At 38.4% G+C, this 25,409-nt stretch overlaps 1 protein-coding gene across 1 annotated transcript in view; it reads left to right on the top strand.

Moving 5' to 3' along the window:
* The window catches only part of ADGRV1 (adhesion G protein-coupled receptor V1), a 516,573-nt gene that overhangs the window by 191,572 nt on the left and 299,592 nt on the right, over positions 1–25,409 (top strand). Inside the window, exons 67-77 of the mRNA XM_045847901.1 lie at positions 687–888; positions 2,032–2,251; positions 4,303–4,542; positions 6,021–6,170; positions 7,434–7,907; positions 13,595–13,738; positions 16,140–16,314; positions 17,087–17,222; positions 18,955–20,033; positions 21,778–21,895; positions 23,361–23,532. Coding sequence (XP_045703857.1) covers positions 687–888; positions 2,032–2,251; positions 4,303–4,542; positions 6,021–6,170; positions 7,434–7,907; positions 13,595–13,738; positions 16,140–16,314; positions 17,087–17,222; positions 18,955–20,033; positions 21,778–21,895; positions 23,361–23,532 — 3,110 coding nt within the window. The remainder of the gene's footprint in view (positions 1–686; positions 889–2,031; positions 2,252–4,302; positions 4,543–6,020; positions 6,171–7,433; positions 7,908–13,594; positions 13,739–16,139; positions 16,315–17,086; positions 17,223–18,954; positions 20,034–21,777; positions 21,896–23,360; positions 23,533–25,409) is intronic.

Genomic DNA, 25,409 nt, shown 5'->3' with positions numbered 1-25,409 from the left:
GAGCTCGACATCATCAGTTTGAATTCTTGTACGTACATTTTCTGTATTTGGAGTGTGAGTGTGAGTATACACACCTGTACACATGTACCTTTATATGCATATGCACATGTATATATGCCCTTCACATGAATTTGTTTATGCCCTGATGTATTTATATATTTATTTAAAAATAAATTTTGAGTTACCTTTGAGCAATCTTGAACCTTCCTTACTTATATGTGCCAAAGCTGAATGGTTAGGAACAAGACAATTTAGAAAAATTATGTTTAACCTTAGGAGTATTGAAATATTCATATTTTAAACATTTTTATGACTATATCCTTAACTTATACAATACCTGATTGTCTTTATGATTAGAAGTCAGTGACTATCCACTTTCTAATAAAGCGTCACTTATTTGTATGTGGCACATGGAGGATGATTGCTTAGGCCGATGATTACATAGGCTATTTACATTCTTGATTATACTGTTCTCTGGCCTTTCAATTTGTGACAAATTTTATTCCTCCTAAAAAACAAGTGATGAAATTTTCAACAGTCATATTTTAAAGTAATAAATGAACTACGGACAAATTGAGTACTTGCACTGCACCATTATATTTAATTGCCATGCTTAATTTGACTGAGTCTTATAAAAATGAGTAGCTGTGCCTGGCACCCCAGTTAATTGTAAATGCCTGTTACAGTGGAGGAGGATGTCGGGGTGATCATGATCCCGGTGGTGAGACTGCATGGAACCCACGGCCTTGTGACAGCTGACTTCATCTCTCATAGCTCCTCTGCGGTGCCTGGTGGCATCGATTATATCCTGCATGGTGATTCAGTCACGTTTCAGCATGGGCAGAGCTTAAGTTTCATAAATGTCTCCATCATTGATGACAATGAAAGGTAACTATTTAGTGATATCAGAAATACAGTAGCCCCCCCCCCACCCACAGGAGATATATTCTAAGCCCCCCAGTGGATGCCTGAAACTGCAGATAGTACTGAACCCTATATATGCTATGTTTTTTCCTATATATACCTATGACAAAGTTCACTTTATAAATTAGGCACAGTAAGAGATTAATAGCAATAACTAATGATAAAATAGAATAATTATAACAATATACTGTAATAACATATCTTAATTATATTCTACTTACCCTGTATTCTACTTACCCTTCTTCTTACGATGTGAGATGGCGATGCTGTTGTGATGAGATGAAGTGAGGTGAATACCTTAGGCTCTGTGACATAAGCTCCTGTGAGGGTTACTTGAACAAAACACTGTGGCACTGAGACAGTCAATCTGATAACCCAAATGACTAAGTGACTGAAAGTGGGTAGCTTATTCATGCACAGGACAAAACGGTCATTTATGTCACAGTTGGGAGGGACCAGGTCAGTGGGAGATTTCATCATGCTACTTAGCATGGTGTAAAATATAAAACTTACTAGTGCTATTTCTGTAATTTTTCATTTAATGTTTTCATACCCCCCCTTGGCTGGAGGTAACTGAAATCGCCAAAAGCGAAACTGCAAACAATGGGAGGCTACTGTAGTATGAGTGTACAGAAAACATGAAGAGTGGGTTCCAACCCTTGCCTATGTTTTGCAGTTACAGTAGAATTTTAGATTATATATATGGCCATGAGGAACAGGTGATAAATTGGGGGGAGGGTGCACTGGGGCAAAGAAAGGGACTGGGAGACCATTGTGATTGCATGTTACTTCTTTCAAATACAGGCATAATAATTTTTTTTTACTTTAGACTTGAAAAATATAATCAGAATTTAGAAACATTTTGAAATTCACTTCTTTAATGCATTAAGCAATTAAAAAGGCAAGGAGAAAGTCTAATGACCAGCCCAGGTCATATAATATTGAAGTTGATCATTTATGCCTTTAGCTGAGCACTCTCTTCTTCTCACTTTGTGTGTGACTACTGTGCCTTGAATATGTATGACCAATTAGGAAAATGAGTAGTTATTTGGATTTTAAAGGCATTTTAATGTATTTAGACTCACAGAATTGCTCCTTTCTATGCAGTGAATTTGCAGAGCCCATTGAAATTCTGCTCATTGGAGCTACTGGAGGAGCGGTCCTTGGGCGCCACCTAGTGAGCAGAATCACAATCGCCAAGAGTGACTCTCCCTTTGGCGTTGTAAGATTTCTTAATGAAAGCAGAATATCTCTTCCTAATCCCAATTCCACAATGATTTTATTCTTGGTGCTGGAGCGCACTGGAGGACTTTTAGGAGAGATTCAGGTATAGTTTATTATTCCCATGGTTTTAAAAATAATTTTTGATATTTCAGTTTGGCATTGGATTTTCTTATTCCTCAAATATATTAATTTATTCACAATCAATAATATTTATTAATTACCTGATAGGTGTAAAGTAGCTCCTGAGTTCTGTGAGGCACATAAAAATATATGAGGCACACAGCTTTCTCAGTGTATAGCTATCCTCCGGAAACTCCTGAGAGCACATTAAAAATTAAATGATGGATTCTGGTTGAATGCATTAATTCGGCAAGTATTTGTTGAGTGCTTTCCCTGTTGTGAGCACTGAGAACATGCTGGTGAACAAGACACACCTTGTCTTTGTCCTCATAAAGTTTTTAGAACAATATACAAATAAATAAAAGGAAGATGATTGGATAACACTAAGTGCTTTGCTGGAATATAAAATCAAGAGACACAGTCACTAGTGACCTGCTGGCTACTCTGGATTGAATGATGAGGATGTGATATTCAAATGGAAAGCTGGATGGTGAGAAACAGGTGGTCATGTCATTGTTCATTGTTAGAGGGATAAGTGTTTGGGGAGAGGGAAGACCAGCACAGATCCGCCAGCCTGGCATGTTTGAGGTCTGGAGAGCTCCATGTTGTGAGTGGCTTGGAGGTACGGGGATCATAGCACAGGACAGATCATGGGCTTTACTACGTGTTTGATCCTAAAACAGGTTAAAGATTTTATGCTAAGTGCAAATAGGATGCCATTAGAAAGTTTGAAGCAGGGCACTAATGTCGATGTCACTGGGTTGTCATTTTAAACAGCTCCCTCAGGTCAGTTGTGAGGAAAATAGACTGTGAAAAAGCCGGATTAGAAGCAGGATGGGCGGTTAGGAGTCTGTTGTCCTCTAGTATCCAGAGCAAAGCTGTCAGTGCAGACAAGGGTGGAGATGGAGATGGCGAGAAGTGAATAGACATTGGGCATGTTTTAGAAGAAAAACTCATTGGGCTAATGGAGGCTGATGAGAAGAGAAGAATCAAGGATAACTGCTAGAATGTTAGTTTTAGCAACTGGGTGTATTAATAGCGCTGCTCACGGAAGTGCAGAAGCTTGGGAGAGCATCAAGAGTTCAGTTTGGCCGTGTTCATTTGAGATAGGTACAAGATACCCCATGGGGAGGGGCCAGGTAGTCTGGGGGCTGTGCAAGTTGTGGGGGAGGAGTTAGGGAAGGTCTTGACACAAATGCAGACATTTGAAACTATGAGGCCTGAGGAGTGAAGAAAGAAATGTAAGGGATGCAGACCTGAGCCCCAGACTCCCAGCATTTAGGGATCTGAGGAAGGAGAGCCAAGGAAGAAGATTGAGAAGTAAAGGAAGAGGAAAACTAGGAAAGTATATGTCCTGTGAGCATCATGTAAGTCAAGAGATACAGAACACACTTTTAAGAAAAAGGAGGTGATAAGTTTCTGATGAAATGCTGATGAAAGGAAAAGAAGCAAAGAGAAGTGCCCAATTTTCTTTCTTCATGGATATTGAAAAACATACAATTTTAAATTATAGGAACTTTTAAAAATGCACTTACTAGACTATAAAAGTTTTGTTTCTTATTATAAGTAATGAAAATTTCTGTTCATTTTACACTAGGAATTTATTGAAATATATTTAGAAGAGGTTGCACACCCAGCAGACTTTTCACATGGTTTTATTATTCAAATAGGTTTTGATTGACAGGACCTATGCACACAGCAGGACAGTGTGTGTTCATGTATTTAATTTTTTCATATTTCTTTAATATATACTTTTAAATATGTACTTTTATATTTTCCTTATCCTGTGGTGGTGAAAAATGACCAGGTATTCATATTTCTCTTTTCTTGTCAGACATTGTCATTCATGAAAACTGATATTCTATAGTTACACAAATATCAGTGTTTAAAAATTTGAGTTGATAGCAGGAATGTTCTGGGAATATTCTAGAAAATATCTCATATATATATATATATTTTAAATACTTCATTTCCTGCTACGTAATTCTTGGTTTAAAACTGACCACATCTATTAAAAACAATAACACTCTGCAGGTGAACTGGGAGATAGTGGGACCCGACTCTCAGGAAGCCTTACCTCCCCAGAACAGAGACATCGCCGACCCCGTGAGCGGCTCCTTCTATTTCGGAGAGGGAGAAGGTGGCATGAGAACCATAAGTCTGACAGTCTACCCTCATGAAGAAATTGAAGTTGAAGAGACTTTTGTTATTAAACTTAACCTTGTGAAAGGAGAAGCTAAGTTAGACTCCAGAGCCAAAGATGTGATGTTAATAGTAAGTCTGACTTTATTTTCCCACAACATTTTTGCTGGAATTATGAGAAAATGCTTTTGCAATTTTTGAAAGTCTACAGGCTTATGATGGATTGGAAGTTATAAAACCAAATGAAGTTATAATAATTTCTATGGTTCTATTTCTTACATAGCCTTATTATTGCTATTATTTCTAAGAAGGCTTTAATATAGTGAAAAATACTTACTTTGCACTCTTCAAGAAAATTTGGTGTTTTGGGAGTTATTTGCCACTTTTAGGGAGCAGTATTTGTGATATCATCTGAATGTTGGATATCTTTGTCATCAAAGTACACAAAAAATATTAACTAGTTATAAGTCAGATTTTGTGACAGAAAAATGGCACTTGTTCAATAAGCACAACGATGTGTTAGATTAGACTTGAATTCAGCATATTTGATATGGACTACTCCATCCATCCACCAGTGCAAAAAGTGCTTGGACCAAGGCTACTGAAATCAATACAGAGAAATGGACATCTTTTAAGTTTGTAAAATACTCTTTTCTGGGGTCTGTATCAGTTATATTTTATCAGAGAAATAGAGAGAGGGGGAGGGACAGGCAGAGGAAGAGAGAGAGAAAGAGAGATTGATTGATCGACTTTTACTATGGGAACCAACAAGCTCTCCAAGCTCTGGGTTTTCTTATACTGAAATTTTGGTGGGGGGTTGGGGGGTGCTGAAGAGGTTGATAATCTTGGCAGAGGATTGTTTCACACTCCCATAAAGGATTCCAAAACAGAATATGGCAGAATCTGAACAAGCCATCCCTTTTCCCAGATTAATTTAGCAGAAAAAGAAATGGCAAGCAGGCAGTCTGGCAGACAAAAAACCCAGGAAAGGGTTGAAGTTGTGGTCTTGACTTTGAATTTTGTGAGGCAGGCCAGCAGGCTGGAAGCTCAAGCAGGTTTCTAAGTTGAGGTACACACACACATTATTGAAGATAATCTCCTTTACTGAAGTCAGCTGGTTGTAAATATTAGTCACATCTACAAAATGCCTTTATAGCAACATCTGGACTAGTGTTTGACCAATTTGACACCATAGTCTTTATGTTGACACATAAATCTAAGCATCACGGGGCTTTTTGCTGCTCTCCATATTGTATTATAACCAGTGGAAAGAAGTTAGCCAAAATTAACTGGTTATATATATAAAAAAAAATGTAAGGCATATAAACCTAAACTGAGGCATCAAAGTGCTATCCTTTTGAGATTCAACAAATTGTAATTTTCCAGGCACTTATTTCCATTATCCTTGGTAGTAAGGAAGTACTTGTTTTAGGTAACAATCAGTGCTATAAAGAAAGGTTTGAAAAATCATATAGCTAGGTACATCGTATTTAAGTGTTATTTCTATGTTTATTCTATTTCTTCAGCTATCTACACAGATAAGTTAGCTAATGTATTTTCACTCATAGTTGTTAACTATGTAATTCACTCTGCTCTGCTTCTATTTTTAGATACAAAAGTTTGGTGATCCCAATGGCGTGGTCCAGTTTGCTCCTGAATCTTTATCTGTGAAAACCTACTTGGAGCCTTCAGCTCTGGAAGGGCCCCTGATCATTACTTTCTTTGTCAAAAGAGTCAAGGGCATTTTGGGAGAGATTAAGGTACCATATTTCATTTGATTTTTTAACTTAGTTTTAGAGAGGAGATGGGAAGGAGAAAGAGAGAGAAAAACATTAATGTGTGGTTTGAGCACCCCCTACTGGGTACCTGGCCTGCATCCCAGGCATGTTCCCTGACTGGGAATTGAACCAGAGACCCTTTGGTTCAAAGGCCGGCACTCAATCCACTGAGCCACATCAGCTGGCATTCATTTAAATTTTAAGTAGAGTGAATATTTGCTTAACAAACATGGTTGCGAAGGACAGAGAAAACTGCATTGGTCTGGTTAAAGGATTTTACAAACCAAAGTGACATGAGTTTTCAGAGAACCTGAGAAGGTTCATTTAAGAAACTTCAGGATGTCCAGCCCCCCTCAACCTCCAGTGATCTGTCTACATTTTGTTATAATTAGATTAAAGAGGTCTTCATCACATTTACTTGTGAAGAGTATGACTAAACTGTTTTGTATTTTGTCTGCCATAAAATGAAGCTTTTTCTATAAATCTCTGAATGATTTTTATAAATTGCTTAATGTATTCTCCAGGGCTTTATTTCTCAGTATAATTTTTTCACTTACAACTGATTTTTAAGGGGTTTCATTTGTGTACTCATTGATATAGAACATTTGAGGGCACCCTTGTAAACCCTAACAGATCTAGTAACCTGGATCAAGATCCTTGTCTCACAGATCTGGGTTACTCATTTTCTCAAAAAACGTATTTTTTGAAATTTCCCTATGAAGTTACCTATTTTCCTGTAACTGGCACTTGTTCAATTGAATCTTTATGGTTTGGAGGCTGAAAATCCTTGGAAAATAACTCTTAATTCTAAGAAATCTAATAGATATTTTCTTGTAGTTAAAAAACAAACAAAAAAATTCTGACATGAAGCACTAGATTACTCACTTTTTACTTTCAAATATTGTCTATGGTTTACTATTGAATGTATTTGTGGTCCTGGTATTTTAAAGTTAACTTGCTCCTCTTCTTTTCAAATTGTTATTATTTTAGAAAAAGGTAAGAGTAGATTTTGTGATCTTGTCCTGCAAATTGCGTATGATAGCCGGAAAGAGTTACTATGCTTTCATGATACAGATGTCACTCTATAGTTTCTAAACTAACTAAACTGCTTGGAGATTTTGAAATATAATGATGCACAATTAATATTTCCTTTTTGTATATTAGAAAGGAAAATATATTTTGAAAGATTTTGGTTCAATTTACTGAATTATATAACGTTGCTGGATTTTTTTTCTTTTATTTTAGGTTTACTGGGAAATAAGTAGTCAGTTCGATATTACTGGAGACTTTCTTTCTACAAAAGGATTTTTCACCATTGCTGATGGAGAAAGTGAAGTGAGCTTCGATGTTCATTTGCTACCAGATGATGTACCTGAGATAGAGGAAGTGTATGTGATCCGGCTTGTTTCTGTAGAGGGAGGAGCAGAACTGGATGCAGAAAAGTGCATCACACAGTTCTCTGTTTCTGCCAGTGATGACCCGCATGGAGTGTTTGCTCTGTATGCAGATCGCCAGTCCATACTTATTGGTCAGAACCTTGGTAGATTCATCCAAATTAATGTAACCAGGCTTGCTGGAGCATTTGGAGATGTGGCTGTTGGATATCGAATATCCTCTGATCATAAGGAGCAGCCGGTTGTTACGGAGAAAGCCGAGAGGCAGCTGGTGGTTAGTGATGGTGCCAAATACCAAGTGGACACGGTGCCAATAAAGAGTCAGGTTTGTAGTATTTCTTTAGTGTCCCAATCATTCCAATCAAACTTCGTCAGTCAGAGCCTGGACCTACCTCATGATTAGTTTAAGTCTTAGTCATATATTTAAATGTAACCATGAAAAATGCCTTGGAAAATGCAGAGTAATTATTGCACAGTACTTAGAAGTCACGTATTTGCAGATTATAAGTGAATAAATACATTCCAATGTGGGGATAAAATACAGGGTCCGACAGAAATAATGCCTCTTTGAGTGTGCTTGATGAGGTAATATATATGGGTGTGATAATTTATAGTTTTAATTTGAACATTTCACCTAAAATGCCACATGGTGTGCTTGAGTGTGATACTGTTATGTTACAGAATTACATGCTTATGATTTTGTAATGAAAATGGACATTATTTGTGCTGGACCCTATATATTTTGTCTAGATAGTAGCAGGCATTAATTTAGTACTTACACCATTCCAGAAATTATTTCAGTTGCTGCATGTACACAGTCCAATGTACACATATGCACATACATGTGCACATGCACACAGGATATTTGTTGAAGGGGAGAAACGTAGGCTTTCTTGTGGGACTGATGTGTGCTTGTGCTCCCTTGAGTTTGAAGGGGCTGAGTGAACAGAGACTGCTTTTTTTGTTGCAAATCTGGAACACAGGAAATCAGCTCTGACTTTCTGTGATGATAATAGAGAGAGAAGGCAGTAGACTGGTCTGGCAAGCATTTGGGGTGAGAGTGATAAGAATGTGTGGATTTGCTATGAGTCAAGTAGATACCTCCCCAGCCTTTCTCAGTCTAAACCATGGAAAGTAATTTGAGTGACCCTTTTTTTAATCCTCATTTGATATGATACGTTTATTGATTTTAGACAGGGGGATGGGGAGAGATTGAGAGAGAGAGTTGTGAAAAACATTGATTTGTTGCCTCCCGTAGGCTCCCTGACCGGGGATCGAACCTGTAACCTTTTGGTGTATGGGACAATGCTCCAACCAACTGAGCTTCCCAGCCAAGGCATGAGTGACTCTGTCTTACTCCTTTTGAGAATGGAACATAACTACTATCATTCTATGTGCATAGGAGAGAAATTAATTTATTTCATACAGGAGATGCATTATGGCACTGGGGATTAATTATCTCCCGGTTGAGAAAGGCTGCCCCAGAAGGAACCAGATTAGAATAATCTGGAGAAGAATCTGTGGAGTGGATTGTGAAGCTAGGAGAGAACCTCAAAAAGGTCTTCATCCCTGGAGGAATGGTGAGGAGCGGAATTCTGAAGTCTCTGAGGAACACCCACCTCAGGTCCATGAAAGGCCCAGAATTTGAGTGCTTGTCTTCATGGAAGGAGACAGGTCAGCCAGTGTTAGGCAAGAAAGGACTGCAGCAGTGAGGCGATATTTGGCTGACCTCTCTCACACGGACCCTCTTCTGTCCCAGACCTTGAAAGTGCCCGAGATTGGCGCAAAGGTCTGAGGCAGACAGGAGTATTGAAACATCCTGCCGGGGCCCTATTCCCACTGTAGACATTGGACCATGAGTCAAACAAAAACTGGGATAAACGGGAGATTTAACTGTATGCATGATGGAAGTTTTGATTGATAATCAGTCTGGCCTTTACTTTCCTGAAAGTAACCGAAATCCTCGACATTAACCCACAACATTGTCAGTGAATAGTGGAAAGAAACCCCACAAAGCAATAATAGGAGAAAAGTGAAACAGTTTCTTATTTGTATTTCACTACGTTTAGCCCACTCAATAATTGATTATCTTAGTTTCATATAAACTTATGATCAACAGAACATAGGCTGCTATTCAGAATAAGCAACAAGCATGTTATACTGATCTGTACCTACGATGTAGCCTTTTTTTCCTCCTCTCTTGAGGACATGCCTCTTGATTTTAGAGAGAGAGGAGGGAGGGAGAGAGAGAAACATTGATGTGAGAGAGAAATATCTACCCATTGCTTCCCTCACGCCCAGACTTGGGGGACCAAGTGGCAACCTAGGTATGTGTCCTGCCTGGGAGTTGAACCCATGACCTTCAGTTTACGGGATGATGCTCCAGTCAACTGAGCCACACCAGCTAGGTCTTGTGTAGCCTTTCGATCTTTTGTGTTCCTAAATCTTTACTTTTGTTGTTTAAGGAGAAAGCTGGAGGCTTTTCAGTGAGACATGGGTTCCATAATTATTCCTATGTCCCTGTAGTTCTTTGGGAAATTGACTCAATGCCACAACCCTATTGTATCAATTTGTAACCTCAGTTTCCTATATCCAGAAATTCTCAACATTGGAATAGAGTGCAAAGTTGGGGAAATAAGAGGTGGACTAACTTAATCAGAATATCATTTTATAAAGTCTTGTTTACAAATGATCAGAGTTTTTATTTTTTTAATATGGTGTGGTTAAATTACATGATATAATTATAAAATTACACAATAACTTGAAACTCTTATGCAGACATATCTGTGTAACATCACCTTGTACACACATTCAAGTTATAATCTGCTAGGGAACACAAGGGAACTTTCCTTCAGTTTTTGTAGGAGTAGTTTTGTTTTATATATGTTGTATTTATAGTAAGATTTGACAATAAGACATAGCACATTGAAGATTAGGTCATTCTATTATTTTACTAAGCAATGTGGAAAGTACAAAATTACTCTCAGAATATGAATAGGAAAACCAAAATATGTGATATGTATCACATGGACCAAACCCATTGATCTGCCTAACTCTGGGATTGTCTCTTGTGAGTCCTACCTGGAACATTTTGTTTAGGTAGGATGGTTGTCCTCTTTAGATTTTATTTTAAAAGCTTAATGATGTGGTTTATAAAGTTACTTAGCTTTCTGAATACCTATTTGAATCATCTGTGAATTTTTCAATATCTTTTTTTGAACATCATTTATTTTTTCAATTTCTGTTTTCAATAGAGAGTAACAAAAGTTTACTAACTTATGTATTCATGAAAGCTTCTTCTTATTTCCTTACTTTAATGTCATTTATTAACATATTTAAAATTGCATGGGTTTCTTCTTTTTCTCACATTCCGGGATTCTGGTGTAAGCCTGGATGTAGATTATATTAGGTGTTGTGTGAATTAGTGCTCCGGGATGAGTATTGGGGGCAGGCTACAACATGCACTTAAACCGAGGGTAGGGTTTTTCAGTGGTCCCCCTCTTCTTACACATCCTGGATGCAATGCATTGTTCTTTGAAGTTGGGTGATGCGGACACCGGCCTGCAGGGTCCGTGTGTTGTGGCTGCGACAAACAAATACACAGGGACTGCAGAAGTCCTGTGGGGAAAAAGGGACAGCATGGCCACTCTCTGAGTGAGAGAGAGGGCCCCTGACCCCTGCCTGGACTGGCTTTTATTGCTTTTCTGGGTACATTGCAGGAAGGATGGTCCTCATTTAAATGCACAGGTTTACTGTAGGTGATTACCTTTTACAGATAACAAAGGAAAGAATGTTGCTAATTCTTTGAAGAATGTTACTAATTCTTTGAAGAATGTTACTTCAAAGAAAAGGATGTTTGCAGAGGCAAAGGGAGAGGTGGCCAACCTAGTTACACTCCATATCTGGGAGGTTTAGTGCAGAATTTAGGAAGCTGCTTTAAAGATATGCAGTAAACATTTGCTGCCTCAATTCAGGGTGAGGGAGTTTTAGCAAAAAGCAAGCCTCATAGCAGCCTAGTTACAGTGCAGGCCTGATTCCCCACGGGAGAACCAATCTGTGGTTTTGGCTTCCTGTGTGCCAACTCATGCCTGTTGGTTTTCTGATAGGGCTGGGCTACATTTGCCATGCCATGTGTATGGGTCCCCTATAGTTGGAAAGATGTTAATTACAAGGATTACACACAGTTCTACCTGTTCCACCCTCCCGGTAAAGTTTAGGTCCTTGGACTTGTCAGCCACAGACAAGGCAGGGAGTCTTTGAACAGAGGAATTTTCCATTAGGCTCTGAAAATGAGGAGACTCTTGGTGCTGGTTTAGCATCAGGAACCAAAGTGTAAACTGTTCCCTCCCCAGGGAAACCACAGACTTGTTATGTGAGGTACATGCTGATAAGAATCATTGACCCACTAAAGAAACAAGTCTAAGTTCAAAAGTATTTAAGCTAGAATGCAAGAAGAATTTTACATTTGTGGTTGATTTGCTTATTCAAACATTTATTGAGCTCTCGCACTGGCCAGCCATTGTGATGTGATAAGCACCCCAGAAAGAAAGGTGACAGAGACATGGTCCCCATTGTCACATTGCTCCTTGTCTACTGCAGAAGGCCCATTAACCACCAGTTATAAAACTGTGGATAAGCAGGGTTTGAGACAGCACAGGATATTACAGGGCTGTGAATTCTGTTTGTGCTCAGATGCGATCAAGCCTCATGGGAAATATGGAGAACAGTGCTGGTGCTGCAGCCCTGGGTCAGGGGGACGGAGGGGCACACTGGGGAACATGTGCACGCCTACAGTCCTTCAGGCTCCTCCTCAAAGTTCCACCTGCTTCTCTTCTGTAGGCAAACCAGCTTTTTCTCAAATTGCTGTTACTGCTGTTCAACTTCACTGTTCAGTTACTGTGCTCTGGGGATTTTCTGCATCACACAAGTGTGTGTGTGCTGAGTGGGCTCGTGAACAGAGGAGCCAGGTGGGGGTGCACATGCCTGGGGGCCTGGCCCTTCATTCTTTAGTGAATAGGGACAAAAATCCACAGTTGCTGTTCCAATGAACTGCATGGGGAAAGAGGGGTGTGCACACCCTTGGAGGAGAGGCAGGAGACAGGTGGTTGAGGTCAGGGCCCTGTGACTTATTTCTGTTTCCTTAGCACTTGGCCTGTGATTCAGGTTCAGGGAGTGTCATTTGAGAGAAACGAAGATTTATTAAGTGAATGCGATATCTGTGACCCTCATGTTGCACAGCATTTGAAACCACTGTGGTACATATTTTGCACATTTGGGGGGTGTGATGTATGTTTGAGTACATTAATTATCTTTATAAGAAAAACAACTCCACAGAAATGGTTATTTTTACAATCAGTAATGATGTACAGAATTCTTAGTAATCTTCCATGTTGTGGGGTAACTTGGGTCTTGTCCATTATCAACGGTGTTTCTGTGAGAAAATTTATATTAAAAAAATGTAGAAAACCAATTTTAAAATTCAGTATTTCCCTATTTTGTTGGATTCTACAATTTTGAACATTTATGATTTAATACACAGTGTTAGCAATTATTTGTCAAATATTCAAATAATAAGTACACCTAAATTATTATCTATTTTGAGTAAATTTCAGGGTTATTGGGTACTATCAATGAAGATGGAAGAAATTGAGTTTTTCTGGCTTTAGGGATTGATGCTATTCAGCTGTAAGCTCTTTCCATTCCTGTAGCACGTTAATCTATTACTGATAATTACTTCTTGTGAGTCTCATCACTCCTGATGCCACTTAGAAACACATGGAGAATTTGCAAATTTGTGTTTTTTATATTGTATTGCTATCACTCTTTACCCCACTCACGGTCTTTAAAACAGTGGTTTCTTTTTTTATAACATGGGGCAAGGGCATAGGTTGATGGAACTGATACAAACATATCCTGAGGCAGTGTGCTAGTGCCTTATGCCACATGTTAGTATTTTTCTCTGAAAGTTATTATTTTTACTACTAGAAAGTCATTGATACTGTTTATTTGTAGGTCTTTCTATCACTGGGCTCTAACTTTACTTTGCAACTGGTGACCGTGACGCTCGTTGGTGGGCATTTCTCCAGCACGCCAACAATTCTCCAGGGAGCGAAGTCGGCTGTGCTCCCTGTCCCTGAGAGAGCAGCCAATTCTCAGGTAACCGGCCCTGGGTGTGGTGTGTGCAGAGAAACGAGAGGGCAGCCTTTATAGGAAGGACTAAGATTCGGACAGAATTTCTTGAGACTTAGTATTTTCTTAAATCTAAGTAATCCTCCCATCTGGCAGTGGGATGGGTAAAAAAAGTTATAAAGGAGTCAAGAATTACAGATTGCCAGTTATTAAAATAATCATGGAGATGTAAAGTACAGTGTAAAGGATATAGTCAATAATATTGTAATGACTATGCATGGTGTCAGGGTACTAGACTTATTGAGTTGATCACTTGATAAAGTATATAAATGTCTCATCACTATGTTGTATACCTGAAGCAAATATAATGTTGCATGTCAACTGTAATTGAAAAAAAATTAAATAAATTAAAAATAAAATTAAAATCTAAGTAATACTATGAATATCAAAATAGACATTATGGATATATTATTTGAAAATAATTAGTCAATTTTCAACATTAGAATAATATATTTTCTTTTAGGAGTTTTAGAAAGTTTGTCTCTTATAAAATTTGAATGTAAGGTATCGAATTTTTAAAGTAACAATTGTATAGAGTCAGAATTTCCAGTGGTTTTCCTTGACTATTGAGGTATTTTATGCTAAATAATTAAAATTAGAATGAAACATCAGTTAATATTTCACACTTTTTCATTTGCTAACCTTGTGACTATTTGCCCTTAATTTTCATGGCTGTTTGTCCTGTGGCAAGTTTGTGCTGACATAGGTGTGGTGGTGAGAGCCAGTGGTGCAGTTGCACCTAAGCACTTGAATCTTCTACCTGAGTTCATTGTAGGAAAGACCATTTTCTTATCACTTCGTGAATTCCATGAAAACAAAAAACAGCTTGAGGCTATGTAGGCTGATTCAGTCAGTACAGGAACAAGGCAGGGCTGTTGTCTCAGGCTAGGGTACATATTTTTGAAACCCTTATGAGGAATCATTACATCCTCCTCCTTAAGCTGGGAGCTCCTTCAGCCTGACTGAGACAGGCCTGGCCCGAGATGTGGACGTGAAAAGTGTGCAGATGAAGAGCAGGCGTATGGGCAGATCCGGCCAGCAGCTTGTGTCACAGGGTCTCTCAGGTCATTCATTCACTTACTCCCTTGTGAACTGCTTGGTCTCTTAAAGTGGAATCCACCCACATCAAAAATAACTGGGAGGAACAGTTTTCTTTCTACACCTCCTCTGTTCAAGAGGGTATAGAATTTAATAATGCTTTGAGGTTTTGCTGTCTTCCTCTCGCTCACAGGTTGTTAAACAATTCCTTTCCACCTGCATCATTCATTTCACACAGTAACTATTTTCCACTCCTTGTCCATGTACATTGTCACAGCGGTGTATCACCTCAAAGGGCAAGATCAGGGCTAGTCATGGCGCACTCCCATCCGAAGTGTCCTTCAGACTTCTTACCAGTACTTGTATGGTGTGTGTGTCTGTGTGTGCGACACTGTGGCTAGGACATTTTTAAACAGCCTCTAGCCATGTAGCAAGCATGATCTCAGATGTACCAAAGGTTTTGGCAATCTAATCTGGTGTCAAAATGGATTTTTCTTGTTTGTTTTTTCTTCTTCTCTTTAATCTCCAGAAGCTATCCTGTGGCATCCTCTCACACTTTTCTGCTACTCTCCATTTCAATTTAAAATGGGGGGAATGAGACTTAATTTAGAACTATTAATCATATGGTATCCCAAATTTGTAGATACTGAGACCAAAAGAGGTAAACTGATTTGTCCAAATGAAGCCAGGCATCTGGTTTTATTCTTACTCATTGGCCAGCACTTAATTCATCTATAAATCATTTATAACTACCAGGGTGCCCTGGGAAGATTGCCCTTAAGAAAAGATCTTACTTGATGTGGATGAAAAAGATGATTATTTTTTTTAATTCTTTGAATCTTCCTTATTCTTCAAAATAAGATTAAATTGAATCAAAGAGCTGCAAATGACCTTAATAAAAAATCTATTTCATGGTGCTCATTTTTATAAACAAAGAATATATTAATATGTCTTAGAAAGAAGTCAAATTTCAGATCTAGACAAATTGGGTTCTAGACCCATGAATAAGTTGCACTACAATGCCATTTTTAACCTTTTGCTTTCATTTAACCATAATTCATTTGTCTTTATGTATATTGTCAATTCAAAGGATTATATCTTGATTTAAAAAGTTAAAAACTATAATCAGAATTATAAAATAGAATAAATTTTCAAGTCTCAGATGTCATTTCTTAAACATTACCCTTCAAACATTACCTTTCCTGTTTTATATATTTTAAAACAGGAAAATAGATTGTTCAAACTAAGAGTCAGTTGACTTTTAATCTGCTCTTCAGAGAACAAGAACCTTTAGAAAGAAATAAAATGTTCTCAGCATGTTTTTCCTCAGGTTGGATTTGAATCTCCAGCTTTCTCACTCACGGACATCACCGCTGGAACGAGCCGAGTGGTGATTTCTAGGAGAGGCACCTATGGCTCCCTCACAGTTGCCTGGGCAGCAGGATATGCTCCTGGGTCAGAAATCCCTGAGTTTGTTGTCGTTGGCAACATGACCCCGAAACTGGGTAAGCTGTAGTTTTTCTAAGATCTGCTCTGCAAATTGTGGAGGTGTGTAGCTGGCCGCTAATTTTCTTGGGTCATCCTTACTCTGGAAAAATGAACTGTTTGTTTTCTAATATAGTGTTCCCATTTTTAAGGGATCAGAATTGCAAAGGCTGCTTGGTGAGGATGAAAATTTATTCAGTCAAAGTAAAAATTTCATGCCTCACCTGGAAATAGTGGTCAGTCACTAAGCAGGCTGTTTATACATTAGGAGTTTGTTAAAAGTAGTTGTAAAAAACTCAATTTGGACCATACAGTAATAAAAATGGCACACCTTTGTGTCCTTTTACATGCTCACCTGGATATTTGACAGTGGAGCAACTGTTACTCAATCTACTTTATTTTTAATTATAATTATACCACCAGCTTTATGAGGGCCAGTGAGATGCAAATGTTAGAAGGCTCGACATGTACCAGCTAGACTGGACAGGGATCGAAGGCAAGGTCTATGGGGTCCAGGGAACTTGCTGTAAGTTTGTTTCCCTCTTCTCCTACTTTTAAAATGTTTTCATTTTTGTAGACTGTCATAGAATTTTTTAGGTTTATATTATTTACTTACTTACCTGTTTATTTATTTAATTGACTTTATTAGGGTGACATTGGTTAACAAAATTGTACAGGTTTTCTAAAACGGAATTTTGGAAAAGGAAATATTCTACTACACATTTAAGTGTTGAATCCCAATTTAAGAATTCAGAAATGACACCCTGCTTTGCCTTTCATGCTTCCTTTCAGGGAGACTTTCGTTTTCCCATGGAGAACAAAGTAAAGGTGTCTTGCTGTGGACGCTCCCCAGGCCTGGTCAGCTGGAGGCCTTTGCTGTCCACCTCTCAGGAGTGCAGAGCATTGCCCCGGGCGGGGCCAAACTTAGGTAAGATGGCTCTGAGGAGTAATCTGGGATTTATCAGTTGAAACGGGAGGGAAAAACCCCACAAGGATCGCTTTCCCTGCAGCAGATGCGGACACAGTGTTGGAGTGTTGGTGCAGAGTAGCACGTGGCCTGCATGCCTATGATGCCGCGGAGGGAGGCTGACCTTCATAGTCACAACCACTGTTTGCCTTGAAGAGACGTCATCACAACCTCTAATTCAATATTGGCCTGGGGTGACATATTCAATAAGAAACATAATGGCAAAGCCACTTGTTTTTAAAGGAGCTGTCTTTTGAGAAGTAGCTGGAAAATACTTGCTTCCCCCAAGGGATTCAGAGTAAGAAGAAGCCATCATAGAAGGATAATAATAATATGACTTGTACCAATAACTCTTTTGTTTAATTTAAATCAGAATTTTGTAGATAAATGTATGCAAGCTGGAGCAATTTACTTTTCTCATATCTGGGATGTGCTTGACCAGAACAGCAGAAGGCAGACCTTAGAACCAGACTCAGGGATGTAGTCCTGGCTTTCCCACTTACTTACTGTGTGACTTAGGGAAAGTTGCTTCAACTTTCTGTTCTTCAGTCTACTTATTTGGAAAATGTGGAAAATGTGTGGGCAAAACTGGTGTGTGTTCAAGTGTGTTTGTATACATGTTTATGTGTGGGAGATACTGGTGGGCAGAATCAATATGGTTTTAGGTTATACATATATCATTTCAAAGGTGTTTGGACACTGAAAATATTTCAGGCTAACAAATTCAAATGCTTTTTAGCCCTAGCAATAATAGCTAAGTTTTATAGTGATTACCCTAGGCCAAGCATTGCTTTAAGAATGATGTATATTTATTCTCTTATTCTTCACAGCAGTCATATTACATAAATGCCATTATTAGTCCCCTTTTATAGATAAGTCACAAAAAGGCTATGCAACATACCTAGTGTCATACTAGTAATAATTGTTAGACCATGATTTGAATTCAGTGTGTCTGGCCACTCTCTCAGCTCTTAACCATTGTGCTATGTGTTGAGTCATCAGAGCTTTACAATAGAGAGTGGTGGACTCAAGGGTGTCCTCCCTGAAGACATTCAAATTTACATTTTAAAAAAACCCTGTTAGCCAAAGAATATATGTCTGTGGTTTGGATTAAGCTGACAGGCTACCAGTGTTATCTCTGGCATAACTATTAACTCACAACAAAATTCCATAGGATAAAGCCAAGGATTAAGAACTCAGTCATGGATGTTTCTCCCAATTCACATAGAAAATGTTAGTATCATTTGTGTGAGAGACTAGTTTCATGATGAGCCACTTGCAAGAAATAAGGATTTTGCATCTAATAGAGCCAACTATATCTACTTGTAGATGAGAAACTTGGCTGACATCCAGAATGTTCCAAGAACTTTCAGTTCTCTGTGTATCAATCATGACAGAAAGCCTGGCGTTTCCGACCCATAAGGGAGCTGCTCTGGGATGACCGGAGAAACAGAGCGGAGACCCATGAGCTCTCGCTTTGCCAACATGTGTTAGGTCCCCGCACCAGTCATAGCAGCCCCTGTTCTTACATTTCTCAGGCTGGGTCTGGTCATCAATAAGTAGTAGGATTGCACGGAACTCGAAAGGGCATATCATTTTTAAGGTGCCCTCATGAGCAACTACTTAAATACGTGAAAGGTGAATCTCTGCTGTGGTGTTCCTATTTTCATTAATTCTTTCATTTTTTTTTCAGATCAGGTTTCACTGTGACTGAAATTGAACCAATGGGAGTCTTTCAGTTTTCCCCTAGTTCAAGAAATATCATGGTGTCAGAGGACACAGAGGTGATCAGATTACAGGTGCAAAGACTCTTTGGGTTCCACGGCAATCTTGTTAAAGTGTCCTATCAGACAACCGCAGGAAGTGCGGAGCCCCTAGAAGATTTTGAGCCTGTTCACAATGGGGAGCTGCTTTTTCAAGAATTCCAAGCTGAGGTTAATTTTGAAATAATCATTATTAATGACCACCTTCCTGAGGTAGAAGAATTTTTTTACATTAACCTAACTTCTGTAGAAATTAGAGGGTTACAAAAGTTTGCACAAACAAATTGGAGACCACGCCTGAATTTGGATTTCAGTGTGGCCATGGTCACAATATTGGACAACGATGGCCTAGCGGGAATGGATGTTTCTCTTCCTAAGACAACGGCTGCTGTCACAGTTGATACAGCTCTCGTTCCCGTAGAAACGGACTCCTCCACCACACACCCTGACATGACCAAGATAACTGTTGTCCCACAGCCAACCGTTACTGAGGCAGCTGGGATCCCTGACAAACTCGTCGCCCTTCCTGGTGCGTCTGACAAACCTGACGTGGCCACGGTAACTGCAGATGTTTTCATTCATGGAACATTCAGTCTTGGGCCGCCCGTTGTTTATGTTGAAGAGGAGATGAGGAATGGAACATTTAACACTGCAGAAGTTCTTATCCGAAGAACTGGAGGGACTACTGGCAACGTCAGTGTAACAGTTAAAACGTTTGGAGAAAGGTCTGCTCAGAAGGAGCCAAATGCATTGCCCTTTCGTGATATCTCTGGACTTTCCAACCTCACGTGGGCAGTCGAGGAAGAAGACTTTGAAGAACAAACTTTTGTCCTTACTTTTGTAGATGGAGAAAGAGAACGGAAAGTGTCATTTCAGATTTTGGATGATGATGAGCCTGAGGGGCAGGAATTCTTCTACGTGTTTCTCACAGACCCTCGAGGGGGAGCACAGATTGTGAAGGGAAAGGATGACACTGGGTTTGCAGCTTTTGCCATGATTGTTATTACAGGTTTGTCTTTGAAATGGTGGATGTAAAAATGAATCACTTTTTTATCAGGATTTTTTATAAGAACATCCTATCTTTAATTTAAAGGGTGAATTACTTGAATCACTCATAGTTATTCATTATAATATCATTTTCCCCAGACTCATAGACACAGAGAGCAGACTGGAGGTTGCCAGAGGGGAGGAGGGTTAGGGGACTGGGTGAAAGAGGTAAAGGGATTAAGAAGCACAGATTGGTAGTTACAGAACAGTCACAGGGATGTAAAGTACAGCACAAGGAATATAGTCAATAATATTTTTATAACTATCAGGTGGGTACTGGAAATATGGGAAATGCTTTGTAAAATATGTGATTGTCTAACCACTACACTGTACACCTGACACTAATACAAAATAATATTGAAAGTAAACTGTAACTGAAAAATAAAAAAATTAAAAAACATCGTTTTCCTGTGGCATGGACACAAATCATGAATTTATGATGAAAACTTGATGTTCCAAAGTACCAGGCTAGACTCTAATAGACTGTAAATGTCGCTTAGCTCAGAGCTGAACAGTCTATAAATCCATACTTTCACAATATAGGGAAAACCTTAAACATACTTAAGTCTATGTTGTTCTTCCAGAATATTCTTAATTTAGTAGTCATCCAGTACACAGTCGCCTATAGTGCTTTGAAACTTCAATTTGAGTTTCCCAACTACTTTCCATCCCAAAGTCTAAGATCTCATATCAAGAATTTCTTTGTATCTGTTGGGTAATTGACTGAAACTGTTTTCTTTTGTTCTATTTTTAGACCAAGGCAGTGTATTATATTGCTTTTGTACCATTAAATGTATATACTACAATAGCTTAAAAATGCAATGGTTTTTTTTAAAAAGCCCCTCATGTATCTTACAAAGTCTTTTGGTGATAATTTGCAGTTTTCCTCTGAAATCATACCCTCTTAAATCATATGTGGGTTAGCTCGTCATGTCCAGGCTGCACTCTAACGAGTAATGACAATCCCATCTCGTGGTTCTCACGTGCTCTGCTCTTTTATACAGACAGTATAGTTTGAGGAGGCACCATGAGGAGACGGTGTACCATTTCAGTGTAGTGTGGACCTCACTTTTTTTCCAGTTTAAGCACAATTTTGTAGTACAAGGGTGTAACCTCAAGTGTCACTCAGAGGAGTATTTTACTCAGAGTTACTCAAGAATTCCTAGGTGTGTTTCTCTAGGGCAAATAAGTGAATGTGTGGCATAAATGGTCTTTTGGTCAACTCTCTTATAGGAAGGTAAATCAGTTAAATGGAGTCCCTTTATTTTAATAGATATTTGTTGAACACTTATAATATGCTGGCCACTGTTTTTGATACTGAGGATACAGCAGAGAATACAACATTGCTGCCCTAGTAGAGCTTCCATTCTGTGCCAATATATGGACTTTAAACAATAAACATATATAAAATGTCAAGGACTATGAGATGTAGAGTCTCGTCAGAGAGAGATGAGCAAGTATCTCAGCGTGAGGGTAGGATTTGATGTTTTCTTTTTTCAGGTCTTCTGTTCTCAAAGTGTTAGCAACCTCAATGTTATTCATTTTGTATTCTAGCCTATTTTTAGTAAAGATCTTTAAAAACTTGGGCTCCCCTCACTTATTTGTGAATAGTTCACTTTTACACTATCTGAGGTGGAAAGATTAGTGAAGCATTGGAGATCTTTTAAAGTCTTAAGTGTACTATTACGTTGCATTTCTCTCTTTAGGAAGTGATCTTCAAAATGGCATCATAGGATTCAGTGAGGAGTCCCAGAAAGGGCTTGAGCTGGGTGAAGGAGCTGATAGGAAAAGACTTCATCTCACTGTCACAAGGCAGCCAAACAGGTATGTTTAAATATACGTGGAAGACAGAACAGCCTGTGTGTCTATATTTTTCATAAAATGGTAGAGCCAGGATCAGATGTAGATAGAAGGTAGTGTGGGATCTGGTATGTCATTGTTTAGATGCTCTAGTTCTTAGTCTGTGATTTAACACACTTGGTTAATGAGCATGACTTAGGACTACCTTGAACATTTTGTACATCTCAAAGTACCACATTTACTATTGTCTGATCACTCTGCATACACAACCATTTACTGTTAGGGATATTTGGAGTACCAAAATTTTGCTTACAATTTAATATTGTATAGTACCTAACTTTTGAATGTTCATCATATACCAGATCTGTCTGGAAAAAGTCCAACCATTGTTATTATAACAAGAATGGTTTTTGCGACATCAGTGTAACCTGGCAACCAAGAAGAGTGGACTAGAATGCACATGCCTGGACAATGACAACTTCACTGTACTAGTCAGTGGGGGCAGTAGATGCAGTTGAGTGAGCATGTGTACTGTGTGGCCATCACATTCAAAATGACTGAGAGAGTGGAGCAATGAATGTGCATCAGATTTTGAGTTAAGCTTGATTATTTCTCCATGGAAAAATATTTGGATGATTCAGAAGGTTGCACAGCCATGGGCAGCAGGTGACTGGCAGCTTCATCACGACAATGCTCCTGCATCATGTCTCGTGTAGTTTTTTAGCGAAACATCAAATCTGCCATGTAACTCAGTCACCCTACAGCCCAGATTTGGTGACCTGCAACTGCTGGTTTTTCCCAAGACTAAAATCACCTTTGAAAGGGAAGAGATTCCATACTGTCAATGAGATTGAGGAAAATATGACAGGGCAACTGATGGTGACTGGGAGAACTGTGTGAAGTCCCAAGGTGTCTACTTTGAAGGGGACTGAGGCATCATTGTTCTATGTACAATGTTTATTGTATCTTGTCTCTTCTTCAATAAATGCCTCTATTTTTCATATTACATGGATGGATACTTTCTGGACAGACCTCACACATGTACTAGGTCTGCACACATGTACATGTGTATATATTACGACTTCCATTTTCAGTCTACATAGTCTCTGAAAATGTAGGTCACCTTTTCCCCCTTATTTTTATAGCAACCATTTTTAGCAATAGTGTTTTTCTTTTAGAAGAATTCTTATTAAAAGATAAATGAGAAATGTTTACTTGAAGGCAAAAGTTCTCTATTACTTTTATTTTCATATTTCTGGTATATAATAGGCATAGTAGTCAGAAAAATATTTGTTTTCACATTTCTTATATGCAGTAGTTCAATAAATAGTTATTCCATGTTGAACAGAGTGTGGTCAAAGAATGCTGTGTAAAGTACTATGCTTTGAATGCAGAGGTGCACTCAGGCACAATGATAACACATTCTGCGTTAGACGTGGGGATAACGCACTCTGTTACTGCATTTGCATAGGTTTTGCTTTGTTCCTAGGGCCTTTGAGGATGTCAAGGTCTTTTGGCGAGTCACATTTAACAAAACAGCTGCTGTGCTCCAGAAGGATGGTGTGAACCTGAGGGATGAACTTCTTTCTGTGTCAGGGACTACATCCTGTACAATGGGTCAAACAAAGTGCTTTATCACCATGGAGCTCAAACCGGGGAAGGTAAGAAACCATGAGGTACAGTATTGTCCACTTTACTTCTAATTGTGTTTCTTTAGAATCAGTATTTCAAAGCTAGGTTATTGAAACTTACACATTAGTTATGTGAAGATTCTTTGTGTCTTGTGTAGATGTAATGTGGAAATCTCTTTGCTGGTGACAGACTTCTGACTTAGAATTGGTTTCATTAGAGAATTTTTGTAAATAAGCTCATTATTGTAAACTTAAAACTGATACATATTTTATGTCAATTATATCTCAGGGTTTTTTTTTGGTTTTTTTGTTTTTTGTTTTTTTTTTCAAAAAAAGCTCATCTGTTTTCTTTGTTTCTGTTTCTTCACATTTCTTCCTGGCCCATCTGCTCGTTGCCTGCATCATCCCTAGAGTCATTTTCAGTCAATTAGTGACTCTGATTACTCTGAATATTTAGTGTTTTGCTTTTATTACGTCTATAGAGTTAATATTATATGTATATATTTCATCATAGGATGCAAGTTCTCTCATTCTCCATTCACATGTAGTTCAGAAAGTTCAGTTTTGATCCACGTAAGAAGCAGAAAGGCCATGCTTGGTGAGCCTTTGGAAAATTTCTGTTGGTTCATGTTGCACACGGCACTTAGGAGACAGGTATCTCCCTCTTTCCAGAGGAATCTGCATTATTCAGATGGTATTGGTCACAGATAACCTAACAGCGGTTTAGTCATTTAGTAATGATATGTGGCTTAAAAAAAAAAAAAGACTATTCTGTGATACTTTAATGCCTAAGGAGCACTCAGTAGTATTTCCTTTTTTGTCTGTGAATTAATTTATTAATCTCAAATATTTAATACAAAAACTACTCATAATATGATGAATGTTCAAAAATATCATAGTTTCTTTGTATATGTCAAACACTTAAAACAACAGAAAAAGCATGCACAAATACAGTTGCAGCTGACCCTGAACGATGCTGAGGTTAGGGATACCAGCTGCCCTTGAAGTTGAAATGCACTTCCAACCTCAGTCAGTTCTCTACATCTGTGGATTCCCAACTGCAGATCAAAAATATAGTTGACTGTTGATCAGCATGGGTTTGAACTATGCAGATCCACTTATACACAATTTTTTAAAGGCTCAAATTCCACTAATTTTAATTACTAAATGATTTTGTTTTTGCTGCTTAAATAGTCATGTCCTATCACTGAAAGTTCTATTAAAGCTGATCTTTTGTCCTTTCATTTTGCTTTAAAAATCTCTGGAAGTTTATTTTTTAAATACAATTAACATATATGCCACAGCCAGCCTGATTTTTCCTGATCTAAGCCATCCAATCAATGACTGTCCAAGAACTTTTTTTATCAGAAAGAATTTTAGAGGTCTAAATCCGTGAACTAGGGAAATGTGTGAAAGTCACTGGTTGGCAAAAGTGCTGCTGTAGACCATCTTGGTAGTGATGAGTTTGAAAAATAAGTTTTTAAAATACTGAATTCCCACCGATTTTTTTCTAATTTAATATATTATTGTATTTTACTTTTCTTGAATGGGAGTTTCATTAGCTACTAATACTTCCCATCACACTGAAGAGGAGGAACTGAAATGACAATATTCAAAATATTTGATCATCTTCTTTTACTTGAAAACATTTAAATCCTCTTCTGTGCATCTGTTCAAATAGGTGTATGCCTTCTTCAACCCCAACAACCCTACATTTACTAACTCTCCCTTCAGGACTGCTTGGAATACCTCTTCCTCCTTGATGCCTTCCCTAATATCTCCAGTTAGAAGTCTTAATTCTCTAAATTGCAAAGACTATCTGTACCTTTCTTCTGAAAATTATTGGTTTTATGCATGTTCAAAATTTAATTTTGTCTTGACTATTGGATCTCAGCTGCATTCCTCCC

This window comes from Phyllostomus hastatus, unplaced genomic scaffold, assembly GCF_019186645.2.
Source record: "Phyllostomus hastatus isolate PE091 unplaced genomic scaffold, TTU_PhHast_1.1 phas_contig_58, whole genome shotgun sequence".
Lineage (NCBI taxonomy): Eukaryota > Metazoa > Chordata > Mammalia > Chiroptera > Phyllostomidae > Phyllostomus > Phyllostomus hastatus.
Note: the sequence above shows the minus strand (reverse complement) of the source record. Positions and strands in the feature narration are given on the sequence as shown.